The sequence below is a fragment of the Labeo rohita genome, chromosome 7 (assembly GCF_022985175.1).
Source record: "Labeo rohita strain BAU-BD-2019 chromosome 7, IGBB_LRoh.1.0, whole genome shotgun sequence".
NCBI lineage: Eukaryota > Metazoa > Chordata > Actinopteri > Cypriniformes > Cyprinidae > Labeo > Labeo rohita.
This window is the reverse complement of record NC_066875.1, coordinates 26,011,273-26,024,975: the sequence shown is the minus strand read 5'-3', so window position 1 is coordinate 26,024,975 and position 13,703 is coordinate 26,011,273. Positions and strand designations below refer to the sequence as shown.

The window sequence follows — 13,703 nt, the reverse complement described above, 5'->3', positions numbered from 1 at the left end:
TTTCCCGGCTCTTGTCCCTACAACTTCTCTTCAATGATGACTATCCTCACTGCCCCTCTTTTTCCTCAATTTGCACCCCTGTAGCTGTGTAACCCTTCCTGTTCCCTTTCTCCATCCTCAGGCTTCATCTCTAGAGAAAGACAAGCAGGGTGTCCTCACACGCATCATAGAAAGCACTGTCAGCCTGGGAAAACTTCAAGAAAAAGTAAAGGTAAGGCCTGCAATTTACAGATTCTAGATTCTAGAAAAATTAAAACGGACATCGGATGCCCATTTTCCACAAGATGGTATGATTCTTAAGGACCTTAACGAAATGTCTGCAACATACTTTGCTTATTAAACATCTTTTTACCATGTCAAAAACAGCTGTGCCATTTTGGTACATGTCTCTTTAAATGATAATGAGCTACTGCTCACTCCATCCCTCTCTTCTGTTTTTTTGTGTGTTCGGAGACACGTTATGATCAAAAATGAAGTTAATTCACTGGCTTTGATTTTGGGAAAAAAATGAAGACCCTTATGTTCACTTTTACATCTATCTACAAAATCTGCATTGTTTACGAGACATTGTTGCTCGAGCATAGAGAAAATGCCAGATGTGCTAATATGGGACAGTTAAATGAAGTTTTCATAGTAGGGTGGTTGTATCCACACACTGCTAAGACACATTTTTATCCGAACACCATGTGAAAGTGAATTTCCCCTTTAAGAAAGGAATGGTTCTCAATCATAGTACTTGGGCTCACTAAGTGGGCCTCAAGATGACTTAAAATTATATAAAATTAAAGTATTAAAATAAGGCAAGCCCACTAAATATCAAGTCAACAACTTTTTATACCCTTTTATTAGGCAGCCTAATTAGGGATTCAAGCGTGTAGCGTAGGATGGCAGTACTCACACTGCTGTCAACGTCACCTGACGGGGGCTCTACACAGATTAAAAGTACAAAATCGCTTAGAACTCCTAAGCGGTCACTCGCTGGCTCAAGTGTCTTATGTTGTTGGAATCCTTGGCTCTCTTTGGACAAAACGCGTGCAGATTTGATCAGGAGCCTGGTGAAATTTTCACAGTTTTCTCACCGTTGCAAAGATTATCAAAACGTTCGACCACTTTTAGTGAAATGCCTATAACTCCTTAATGGAATGAGATATCTTTGCCAAACTCAGAACACTTATGTAAGAGCTCAATGTGAGGTCACAGGACAAAAATCGCAGTGATTGGCTACTTGGTGGTGCTGTAGCGGAAAAAAAAACATAAAAATGGCTATACCTATGCAACCATTTGTCCTATCGACATGAAAATTGCTGTACATGGTCCTGGTCCAAAGACATTTGCGTATCTCAAAAAACATGGCAGATAAAGTTTGAGCACCTATTAGACAAGGTTAACGGAGGCCGAGCGGAATGAAATTTTGGTGGGCCTGTTCAACTCATGGCCCCAAAGGTCTGTGAGAAATTTGAAAGAAATCAGCCACTGGGGGGTATAGTATTTTTCAAGGGCATAAACGATTGTTCATTGCACGGTTTTTCACATAAACATGCGATATTCATATCATACGATAGAACTGCTCATTCCAGACAGCTTTGCCTCTAGAACCACTGCTGTCAATCAAATCATTTGTTAAATGATCGAGAAAAGCAGAAACTGCTTTTGCAAACTAGTCCTAGGGTTTTCGTTTAAAAAAACACTGCAGTACAATTCTCTGGACTCTCTAGGTCAGTAATTATAAAAAAATATGTTGAAATTTACCCTTTGGGAAGCTATAACAGGGTAGTTTAGAAAAGGGGCCTGTCCAAAGTTACCCAAAAACCTACAAAGCCTAAAAGAAAATTCAAAACTTCACAAAACCTGGTAAGCACATGCAACAGGTGATTCTAAACAAGCTAAACAAGTTTTAAGGAGATTAGACCACAGCTGGCACTATAACATCATAAATGTTAAAAAACATAATATTTCTATTGTACATTATCTGGATTTGCCAAAAATGCTTTTTTAAATCATTGATTTAGGTGGTTACCGCTTGCTAAATAATGTCTTTATTCATTTTTCCTTAAATGCTTAAAGGCGCTTGAATCGTTGCTTGCAACTATATTTTTAAAAATGTGATTTATAAAACTTGAAAACTCATGTAATTTAAAATAAAATCTTTACCCTAACCCTTGCTTCATTTGCATTACATATATACATTACACAATATACATTTACCCAGTTCTGCCAAGCTCTAAAATATTTAATCAGTTAGAAATTGTAAGTACAACATGTTTAAAAAAAATCTAATCCAATAGATCACAAACAACTGGAAAAGTTCTGAGGCGTTTGAAATGGTTATGAATAGTGAGACCTTTGGAGTCAAAATGGTTGAAAACCTCTGAATGAGAGGATTCACAAACACAAAAGCAAAGGTGACATTGTTACAGTGTAATTACACAAGAAGTACTGCATAATTATAGCTATACATACTATGGAGTTAAGGTTAGGGTTTGGTTTAGGTTTAGTTGATTGTAATTATGCGTAATTTACTGTTATTACTATAGTACATGTAATGTGTACTGTAAGTACGTCACCGTAAAATAAAGTGTTACCCACTCACACACCAACATTGAGGTTTGAAGAGCATGCTGAGTAGCAGGAGTCAGTTTTTAGCATTGATTGCTTTGTCTTAACACGCTTATGAAAGATTCAACAAGGAGAGAGAGTCTAAGACACACACACATGGAGAGAATGCTGACATGCACACATACACACAGCCTAATTAAATGACCTTGCCCGTCTGACATATCCAATAAGAGGTCAATCCAGACACACAAGCCCCCCACACTCAGCAGATCTATAATTAACATTTCAAATGGAGGGTTATTTCAGTTGCAGAGTGAATGTTTCCCTCTTTCCTTTAACTGCGCTTCAGTTCAGATGCTGCCTGTGTCCATGTGGATGGAGCTCTGTGTGATTGGACAGCACTGAATGAAAGTGTCAGTCAATATTTGCGATATTTCCCTTGAGTGGGATCCATTACCTGTTTATTTCTACTGCGATGGACAAAAGAGTCCAAAGTAACTTTTTTAGCCAAGGGTGAATTTTATGCCATAGACATTCAAACAGTGCCTATGGTGAATGAGCTGTATGGAGGCCCAGAGGTAATCTGCTTTTTCCAGCACTTAGTTTTTCAAATTTAGTGACATGAGCTAAACATGAACTATATTGGTAGCAGGCAGAATAAGGACACTAGCCAAAATGTGTAATAAATAATCAAACAGTGGTCAAGAGGATGTCCTTATAACTTTGAGAATAACGTGTAAATCAGGTGTAGCTATTTGAACTTCTTTTTGGCACACAATATGTTATGGAGGGAAGAATCTACTGCCACATTAAAGCTGATTATGTATGCTGTTGATTTATGACACTGCGTATGAATATTCTGTAGAGCATTTTTCACTGGCAGCGGGTGACGCAGCACAACTAGATTGTTCCCATTGTAATGAACAAAGCTCTTTATGCTAAGCATGCTATGTTGTGTTGTTGAGTACAATGGGATTGCTATAGCTTGGTCATGTCGTGGTGCACTGCTCATTTACAGTGTAGACCCAGTCTAACTCTATAGCAGTTAAGAAGGAAACAGTGTGTGTGAGACCTCTGCATTCTAAACCAGAAAATGAATGCAAGTATTTTTATCTTACTTCTGCAACCGAATGCCTGTCTGTTGGTGCCGTGATTGTTTGTGGACTGTTTTATTAGTTTTAAAGTCACTGTGCAGACCACTGAGCTGTGATATTGCATGGATTAGATTATTTTCTGTACCACTGGCTGGTCTCATCACAGACAAACAGATTGACAGTCCTTATATCTGTCCTGAAGTGCTCTCGTTTTCCCTTTCTTATTTTCAGTTTTTCATTCTCTTTTCCATTTTCTTTTCAGCTAAAGATTTAGCACATACTTATATAGACCAACATTCACTTTGCATCCCATTTCTCTTAATTACCATCTGCTTTTACCATTTACATCACCAAATATGTTTTGTGAAGAAAGTAAACTGAGTTTTAAAACTATGATGTCCTAGTCTGGGGTTACGTACTTTTGCTGTGAATTTGAGACACTTATAACATGCATTTGACAAATTTGTAGTAATGTTGTGTGATATGCTCAATTTTCATATCGTCCTATCGTCAGCCTGTGAGATCTAATTTATATAATTAACTATTTACATGGTTTCATTTCCTGAAAACGAACCAACTCCAGCGTAAGGCTAAAAGCAGACTAATGTTTTTAATATGAGTGAATTTGTATTTAACGTGATAACGATTATATAGAAACATTGTAAGTTACTAATTATAATGCTTACATTTCCTCAGTTATTCAAAAAGCAGCTACAGAAGACAAGCAAAGAACATTTACGTTACCAAAGAACATCATAATTGACTTCAGTCTAGCGCAAATTTATGCACCTTATGTCGTATGTTAGGGTATGTCGAAAAACTTCCATCTTGTTTTCCTCCTCAACTTCAAAATCATCCTACATCGCTGCAGAAGTACCGACCCAGTGTTAACAAAGTGAAAATGCAAAGAAGATCAAATGCCTTTTAAAAAAAAATGGTAAAACAGCGATGTAGGATGATTTTGACGTTGAAGAAGAAAACGAGACGGGAGTGTTTCGAGTTCTTCGACAAGTGTATTGACCCGGATTACACAGACTACGCATGTGCATCGCAGAGACGAGACAAGACAAGCATTTGAGGTTAAAAAGTATATAATCTGTCAGTTTGTTTTGAAAATGGCAAACGTTTTGCTAGGTAAGACCCTTTTTCCTTGGCTGGGATGCATTTTGGAAGTTCAAACTTGGGGGCACCACTGAAGTCCACTACATGGAGAAATTTCCTGAAATGTTTTCCTCAAAAAACATAATTTCTTATTGACTGAAGAAAGAAAGACATGAACATCTTGGATGACAAGGGGGTGAGTAAATTATCTGTAAATTTTTGTTCTGGAAGTGGACTTCTCCTTTAAAGGGGACGTGCAAAATTTTTTGCATGTAAATGTGTCTTAGCAGTGTGTGGACACAACCACCCTACAATGTTAAAAAGCCGTTCACTCTTCTTTTTTTTGATCCCCAAAAAACCTAAACAGTCTCAATTATCAAGCCGTTTTGATGTCATACTGCTTAGGCCCTGCCCATGACCGCTGACGGCCTGTCTAGTATTAGCATATCTCTGTCCTTAGTCAGTTGTAAGTTGTCCGCTATTTTCTCAGGGGTGAATTGAACAGTAGCTCATTATCATTTAAAGAGACATGCACCGAAATGGATCGCTGTGAATAGAACTGTTTCTGACAAAGTGAAAAGAGTGTTTTAACCAATGTGTTTCGCAGACCTTTCATGAAAACCCTAAAGAATCATACCAACTTATGGAAAAAGGTCACTGATGTCTCCTTTTAAAGGTAGTTCATACATCTAATGCTACTGCAGTAGTGAATCATTCTTTTGAGTCAGGTCTTTTCAGTGAATCAGTTGATCTAGTTCTTGGAACTGTTCCGGAGAATTCATTCACAAATCAGACTCCTGTGGTTCTTGAGTTCAGCTCAATGATCTGCTCACAGCAGTTAACAGACCACTAGAGGGTAAGATTATCAGTGAATAAGAAGATAAATTTAAATGTAAATTTCCCTTATGGCTTCAGAAGACTTATGCATGAATCATGGATTACCTTTGTGATAGAATTTTTATTTTTGGGTGATTTATCCCTGTAATAATTCAGTGTGTTTTTGAAACCCCTATGATTTTCTGTCACACTTCTTGCGTTCTTTCTGTTTTCTTCTTTATTTGCACAGATACATTTTCTGTCCCTTTTTTCCCCACCTTTTTTCTGTTCCCCTGTTGTGTTCTCTCCCTACTTCCTTCCACCCTCCACCTCCTCTCTCTCTTTCTCTATTTCTCCTCCACTCTCTCTGTTTGTCTCTCTCTCCTCATCCGTCTCCTGGTGGCTAATTAGAAAGAACAGATGCTAGACTCACGCAGAGTAAATACATGCACAAAATCACTAATCACTACCTCACAGAGAAGCACAAGATGGTAAAAGAAAGTGAAATCAAGCAAGTAGAACGCAAAACTTGAAAAGAATAAAAAACAACAACAACAAAACAAAAATAACCAAATAACCAAAAGCAGTACATAAGCAAAACAGCAGCATAACTGCAACAACAGCTGCTTTCACACTGACAGTGTAGGTAAAATTAAAATTTTGAGTATTTCTGACAGCTGAAATTATTTGTTTGGACTTGAGCAAGGCCTTTAAAGCAAAAACTGCAAGAAAACTAGCTGTTTATGAGTATAAAGTGCACACAGTTACAATAGATGTCTCTACAATTCAGCATCCTGAGAGTTGTCCTTGTGCCTGTGTTTGTATGAGTATTTGTGAGCCACAGTGAGAGGACAGGGTACTGTGTGTGCTTGTCTGTGCAAGTGTTCTGGTGTGATTCCTTCCCAAGGGGTCAGAATGGCATTCTCTTTACTGCCCATCTGAAGAAACTGCCATAGGCTTCTGTTATTCTGTTTCTGCTCTAGACACTCACAAAAGCATGAGGTGCACATGGTCATTCATATATTATCATGTGGTTCATTTATAACTCTGAATGGGTGCTGGCAATGGTAGCCAGCTAAGAAATATGTTGATAGGCTTGTAATGATTCACTCGTTTTCTCAATGCATTGATTACAAACCCTGACGATGCATATGCATCGATCTTGAAACATTGATTTTTGAATCGTTAATAACTGATTTAATTGATTTAAAATGCTTAGAATCAAATGAACTGTGATTTCTATAGCGATTCAATGCTTTAAAATTTATACACATTAAATTACTACGAGCACGAATTAATGGAGACCTTGAACAACATTGTTTGCGCCCTCACCATTTTCTCCTTCATGCCCTCCACTATTTACTGCCTGTCACAGGACTGAGCTCATGCTCTGTTCGTAGCTCTCACTGACACATTTTTTGAGCAGCCAATGTGAGATCTCTACTTAGTAATCATGGCCAGTACTTCAAGTAGTTTTACTCTTGTCAAGTAAAGTTTATTTTTTATTTTTTATTTTTTTGCTGTTTGCATCACTGACATTATGTGTAATTATAAATTAATCCGCGGTAAAATTAAGTAAACAAAGAATGGAGTTCTTACTGCCGCAGTCTGAAACTTCAATAAAAATAAGGTTCATCCACTCTTTCCTGATGTTGGGATCAGAAGGAACGCAATGCAAATACTGCAGAGTGTCCTGTTGTTTTCAGAGCCATCTTTATCATTTGGTTTCTGCGTAGACCTGCGCGGTCGCCTCTCTGGTAAACGCTATGCATGATTCAGTGGGCAGGGCTAAACAGGCATGTTGTTCTTCTTTTGCGGAGGTGGCGCTTCTCTGTCTATTACATCATAGAGTAGAACATTTCAAAATATGTGGTTTTGGCAGAATGCCTTCAATGTAAACTGTTTTTACACTAATTTATTTTTAGATTTTTATTTTTGGCGTTTTTGTCTTTTACGGATAGGAATAGTAGTGAGACAGGAAATGAAGTGGGATAGAGAGGGGGGACAGGATCGGGAAACGTCTGCGAGCCGGGACTCGAACACGGGACACCCGAAGCGCAACGGCGCTGCATGTCGATGCACTGCCTACGAGGCTATCAGACTGTTTTTATACTAATGACAAATTTTTGAGTTCTGAAACTTACAGGGTATTTTTATAGTACAATGACCACTTATATGTCAAAAGATCAAGGGAATTTTGGTTTTTCAGTTCATGACCCATTTAAACTGAATGTACAAAGGAAACTGTTAAAATAACCACAGCATTAACAACAACCTTGAAATAAGAGTGTGAGGTTTGTCTGTCAGTCAGATGCATGAAAGTTGCATTTGTTGCTATAGCAAACAGACATTGGGCGAGTTTTCTTTTAAAATCATCATTTACCGATAGGAAGGAAAAGTTAAATACTGTAGCATTTTATTTTATGACTCACATCATGAAAGGTGACATAAAATATATTAATGGTCCACTGAAGTGCCTTGAAACATATAGCATTATTCTATGTAATATCAACTAAAACAGGAAAACAGGGCGGGACATATCGATCAACCAATTTATAATAGCCAGTAGCATTTTATTTATATCTGCTCGGGCCAGAGCCGTTACGCTCGGTAAGCAAAACACATTTGATAGCTTATTACAGCCACAGTCTAATAGATTACTAAATTATTATTAAACACTTACTAAAACAAAACAGTGATCATAATCATGCTGAGGCTGTGTCCGTGCTATCGCATCTCTGGACCGTAGCCAAAGTCTGGGGCAGACTGTGCGCTGCCGCATTTCGCATGACACAACGCAAAATCAGGCCTCATTTGCCCCAATCGAAAGCATATTTACACTGTCTAAATCATTCCCTATTGCCTACATTGGGCACTACATGCCTTTCACCATTTCGAGCAATCGCGCCCACGACAGTGGATCTTAAGATGAACGTGAATAATTTCTCCTTCTCTATGTTTGTGAATTAAACCCATCATGATTATTTAGGCAACCCGATGTCCCGTGCTGTTCTGTTCATTCACCGCAGCTTTGAATGTGAGAATGCGGGTGTGAATCCTGACAATTTAAAGGAGAAGTCCACTTCCAAAACAATTTACGGATAATTTACTCACCCCCTTGTCATCCAAGATGTTCATGTCTTTCTTTCTTCAGTCGTAAAGAAATTATGTTTTTTGAGGAAAACATTTCAGGATTTTTCTCCATATAATGGACTGATATGGTGCCCCAATTTTGAACTTCCAAAATGCAGTTTAAATGCGGCTTCAAACGATCCCAGTCGAGAAAGAAGGGTCTTATCTAGTGTAACGATCGGTTATTTTAATAAAAGAATACAATTTATATACTTTTTCATGCCAAACGCTCATCTTGTCTTACTCTGCTTGGACTGTTTTTGTTCCGTTTCATGACAGTTAGGGAATGTCGAAAAACTCCCATCTCATGTTCTCCCTCAACTTCGAAATCGCCCTATATCGCTGTTTTACCATTTTTGTTAAGGGTGTTTGATCTTCTTTGCATGTTTACGTTGCAAAGACTGGGTTGGAACTTCTGCAGCGATGTAGGATGATTTTGAAATGATTTTTGAAGTTGAGGGAGAAAATACGTTTGGAGTTTTTCGACAAACCCTAACTGTCTTGAGTCAGAATACACAGAGTTCAGGGAGAGCAAGGCAAGACGAGCATTTGAGATTAATTAGTATTTCAATTGTATTTTTTTTAATGAAAATAACTGATTGTTTCGCTAGATAAGACCCTTCTTTCTCGGCTGGGATTGTTTACAACCGCATTTGGGATCGTTTGAAGCCGCATTTAAACTGCATTTTGGAAGTTCAAAATCGGGGCACCGTATCAGTCCATTATATGGAGAAAAATGCAGAAGTGTTTTCCTCAAAAAACATAATTTCTTCACGATTGAACAAAGAAAGACACGAAAATCTTGGATGACAAAGGGGTGAGTACATTATATGTGAATCTTAGTTTGGGAAGTGGACTCCTTTAAAGGCATCAGTTCGGCTGTATATATGCGGTTCTGACGGTCGTATAATAATAAAATGCTCTATAAACACAACTCTATGAAGTGATGTTGCCATACTAGCCTTTACCTTCTGCTCCAGAGTCTTGTTTTATGTTAAACATGACAGAAAAACAGTCTTAAGTAGGGATAACTGCAGGCTTGCACAATGGGGGTGGCTAAAGGTACTACGCGTGGACGTATATATTAATCAACGTATTTCCATAATCAACGACGTTGGCGACAAATCGCTGCAGCTCTACAGAAAACACTAACTCTGTGAATAATTGACCAATCTCAGCCGCAGCTTCAGTTTCCATTTATAGTGTAGGGGACGGGACACTTCGGATTCTAGAGAGAATCTGATTGGACAGAAAAGTTTGACGAGAAGCTGAAGTGCAGGGTGATGTCATCAAAATCACTGATCCATAATGACAGTAAGTTTTGAATGCTTATATCTTATGCTTATATTTAAAGAATTTAGGGGAAGCGTTAAAATAATCCTGTGAATGCACTTCAAGAATGCAGAATCGATTCATTTAATTGAATTGAATTGTGAATCTTCTCAAATCAAATCGTTCTGAATTTGCAAAAATCCTTCTTAAAATGAATTGAAATGTATGAATTGTGAATCAAATCAATTCACTTTCTACCCAAAGATTTACAGCCCTAGTTGATAACCTATTTTTCTTGCTAGACATGTATATGTATATTTATATACATATATTTGCTTTTGCATATGTCCTGCATGGTTATGATTTACCACGTATGTCCTTCTAGAGTTATCTTACATTCTTCTGCACAGATGGCTGAATAATAGATGAACTGTAGGTGATTTATGCGTTATGAGCAGGCCAATCTGCAGATTTTTCCTCATTTTCTGCACCATTGTTTGGGGAAAATCTGTTTAATTCAGATGGATTTAAACATGGTAAAATGTGATGGAGTACAGCTAATGCCCCTTTAAATCAGGAGTTCCTAAATGCCTGTCAGTGGAAGTAATTATTTAGGGTAACCTTTAATTTATTTATGTATTTATTTTTTAATAATAGTAATTTTTCAAAATATACTGCATTTTACAAAATCTTTACTATGAAATGTTTTTGTTATTTTATTACATTTATGAAATGTAAAGAAACCTAATAGATTTTTTTGTTATACATTTTTTTTTAAGTTGAATTTATAATGGCAAATATATTAATTTATACAATTACTTGCGTTCTAGTGACCTATTTCAGCAGCAGAAGGGCTCTTCTGTTTCCGGCATGTGAGCTGTGTTCAGTGCACCCAGAAAAGTTCACATGCTTCCTTCATTCCATCCTGATGCAAGCTGTCTCTATAGTAACAGCAGGAACACAGGAGATTGGCTGACTTGAGTCTTCATGGCTCCTGAGAGCTCTGACAGTATTTGTGCAGTGCTACAGGCTGTTTTGCTACTTACTATATTTTATATGTATATGTGTGCGCGTGCATGCCTCAGAACAGATGGGAGTAATCACTTCTTTTCTTGTCACTTCAAAAAGAATAATATATGGCCCTAGTGAAATCAGAGAGCAATTTAAACTTTTACAATATATCGGAAATTGAAGTCTCATACATAATCACAGAGAGGGAAAAAGAAGGGAAAAAAAGAGAAAGAGGCTAAAAGAGGGATTGCAGTTGCAGGCATTGTGTTCTTTGGGGTTATTTTTGAACCTCTCGCTCTCTCCTGTGCTCTCTCAGGCTGAAGTGATGTGATAGATTGCATGAGATGGTGTGCGTGATCTTTTAAGAAAATAGAAGGGCTTCATGCATGGGCTGCGGAGAAGAAAAGTGTTTGTATGGTAGTGTGTTCCAGCATATGAATGGCTGTAAGAGTCATTTATATTTTACCTATTCTGACTGCATCTTTTCAAGTGATGTCATGCAGTGATAACACCATTCAGACTTAAAGGACAGTCCTCCCTTTATAATGTTGTTCAGTTTTTTTAGGTATTGCATATCAAAATGTAAAATATATTTTTAATTAATAGGTAATTTTATATTTTTAAATGTTCATTATTTTAAATATATTTATTTTACAAAACTACTTTATAATACTTATAATATTTATATACACACTACCAGTCAAAAGTTTTTGAAAAGATTTTAGTTTTTTAAAGAAGTCTCTTCTGCTCGCCAAGTCTGCATTTATTTGGTCCGAAGTACAGTAAACACGGTACAGTTTTGAAATATTTTTACTATTTAAAAATAGTTTTCTATTTAAATATATTTTAAAATGTAATTTATTCCTGTGATTTCAAAGCTGAATTTTTAGCATCATTACTCCAGTCAAATGATCCTTCATAAATCATTTTAATATTTTGATTTGCTGCTTAAAAAACATTTATTATTATGTTGAAAACAGCTGAGTAGAATTTTTTTCAGGTTTCTTTGATGAATAGAAAGTTCAAAAGAACAGCATTTATCTGAAATAGAAATCTTTTGTAACATTATCAATGTCTTTATCATCACTTTTGATCAATTTAAAGCATCCTTGCTAAATGAAAGTATTAATTCCTATAATTTCTTTCTAAAAAAAATTAAAATAAAATACTCCAAGCTCCAAGTACTTCAAGTAACTCCAAGCTTTTGAGTTGTATAGTGTATAATGTTACAAAAGCTTTTTATTTCAGATAAATGCTGATCTTTGGATCTTTCTATTTATTAAAAAATTCTGAAAAAATGTACTCAACTGTTTTAAATATTGATAAAAAATCAGCATATTAGAATGATTTCTGAAGGATCATGTGACACTGAAGACTGGAGTAATGATGCTGAAAATTTAGCTTTGGTCACAGGAATAAATTACATTTAAATTAATATACATTTGATATTACAATATATTCAAATAGAAAGCAGTTATTTTAAATAGTAAAACTATTTTGCAATATTACTGCTTTTGCTGTGTTTTGGATCAAATAAATGCAGGCTTGGTGAGCAGAAGAAAATTCTTTAAAAACTTACTGTTCAAAAACTTTTGACTGGTAGTTTATATACTAATTATATACATATATTTCTAGCAAAATTTCTAGGGACCCCAGTAATCATCACCACTTTTCATCCCATCAGCAACAGCCCTTGTGGTTAGTAATGAACTTGTGGAGCTTTTCACAAGACACCTCATGATGTTAGTTTGTAACAGAATGACAAGCTCAATAAACCATATCATTCTGTTTCACTGCTTCAAAATCTAAACACATGCAATTATGTGAAACATTTGCAAAACGTGGAGTTCCTTTCAGAACACAGTCAGGAACTGCGTCGGGTGATTTGTCTTGAAAATATAGCAATTTGCAGAGCTTGTGATGTGAAAAAGTCTTGATGAATTGATCCTGACATGTGGCTAGAGGAGCACTGTCACGTTTATTGTCTGTCTGTATTGTCAAAGGGAGACTCTCTTTTCGATTCACAGAGGCCCATGGTGACGTGCAGTCGGATGGTTTTATGGACATTAGCCCAGATCTGTAGACACATCCACATTGTGTAAATTAGCCTGCTTAGTAGGGCTTAGCACACCTCCTCGTACAGCCGCAACACACATGCACACACACTTTTCCACCGACAGCCCTCACTCTATTGCCACTAATTAAGATTTCAGGTTCAGATTTGACTGTACTAGAAGAGCAGTGTGACTAAGCCCTCAGGCACTGCTTGCATGCGTGTATGTTAAGTGGGACGATTAGAGCCGTATCTACTAAAAAACATCTGTTTAAGCAGACTGCAAAATATAAACATTTTTGAAGCAAACACAAGAAAGGATTCATAAAGAACAAGAGCTGGTTAATTGGATGGATGGTTGATTTAATGAGAGAGATCAGAAGGTGGGTGAAAACGAAAAGGGAACAAGTCTGTGAAAAGGAGGGAAGTGAAAGTTCCTACGAGAGGAAAGAATATTGTGTGTAAATTATTCACAGGTTATTAAAATTCATGCGGCACATTTGCCTGAAACGGCAGAAAAAAAATGTTGAATATTTGATTGTGTGTATAAATACAGTCCTAAATGGAATTTTGTGATGATGAGGGCTGTTTTTAGATTACACACTTAGCTGTCCTTCCCTGATTGTTGAATTACATTTAGAGAATGTGGTGTGCTGTGATTAGGAGGC

The 13,703-nt window shown here is 36.8% G+C and overlaps 1 protein-coding gene across 5 annotated transcripts in view; it reads left to right on the top strand.

Moving 5' to 3' along the window:
- The window catches only part of cep89 (centrosomal protein 89), an 81,901-nt gene that overhangs the window by 30,237 nt on the left and 37,961 nt on the right, over positions 1–13,703 (top strand). For all 5 annotated transcript variants that reach the window (XR_007828171.1, XM_051116232.1, XM_051116234.1 and 2 more), the window contains one exon: positions 122–211. Coding sequence is in view for 4 of the 5 variants with exons in the window: in XM_051116232.1 (XP_050972189.1) it covers positions 122–211 (90 nt within the window). In the remaining variant the exon portion in view is untranslated. The remainder of the gene's footprint in view (positions 1–121; positions 212–13,703) is intronic.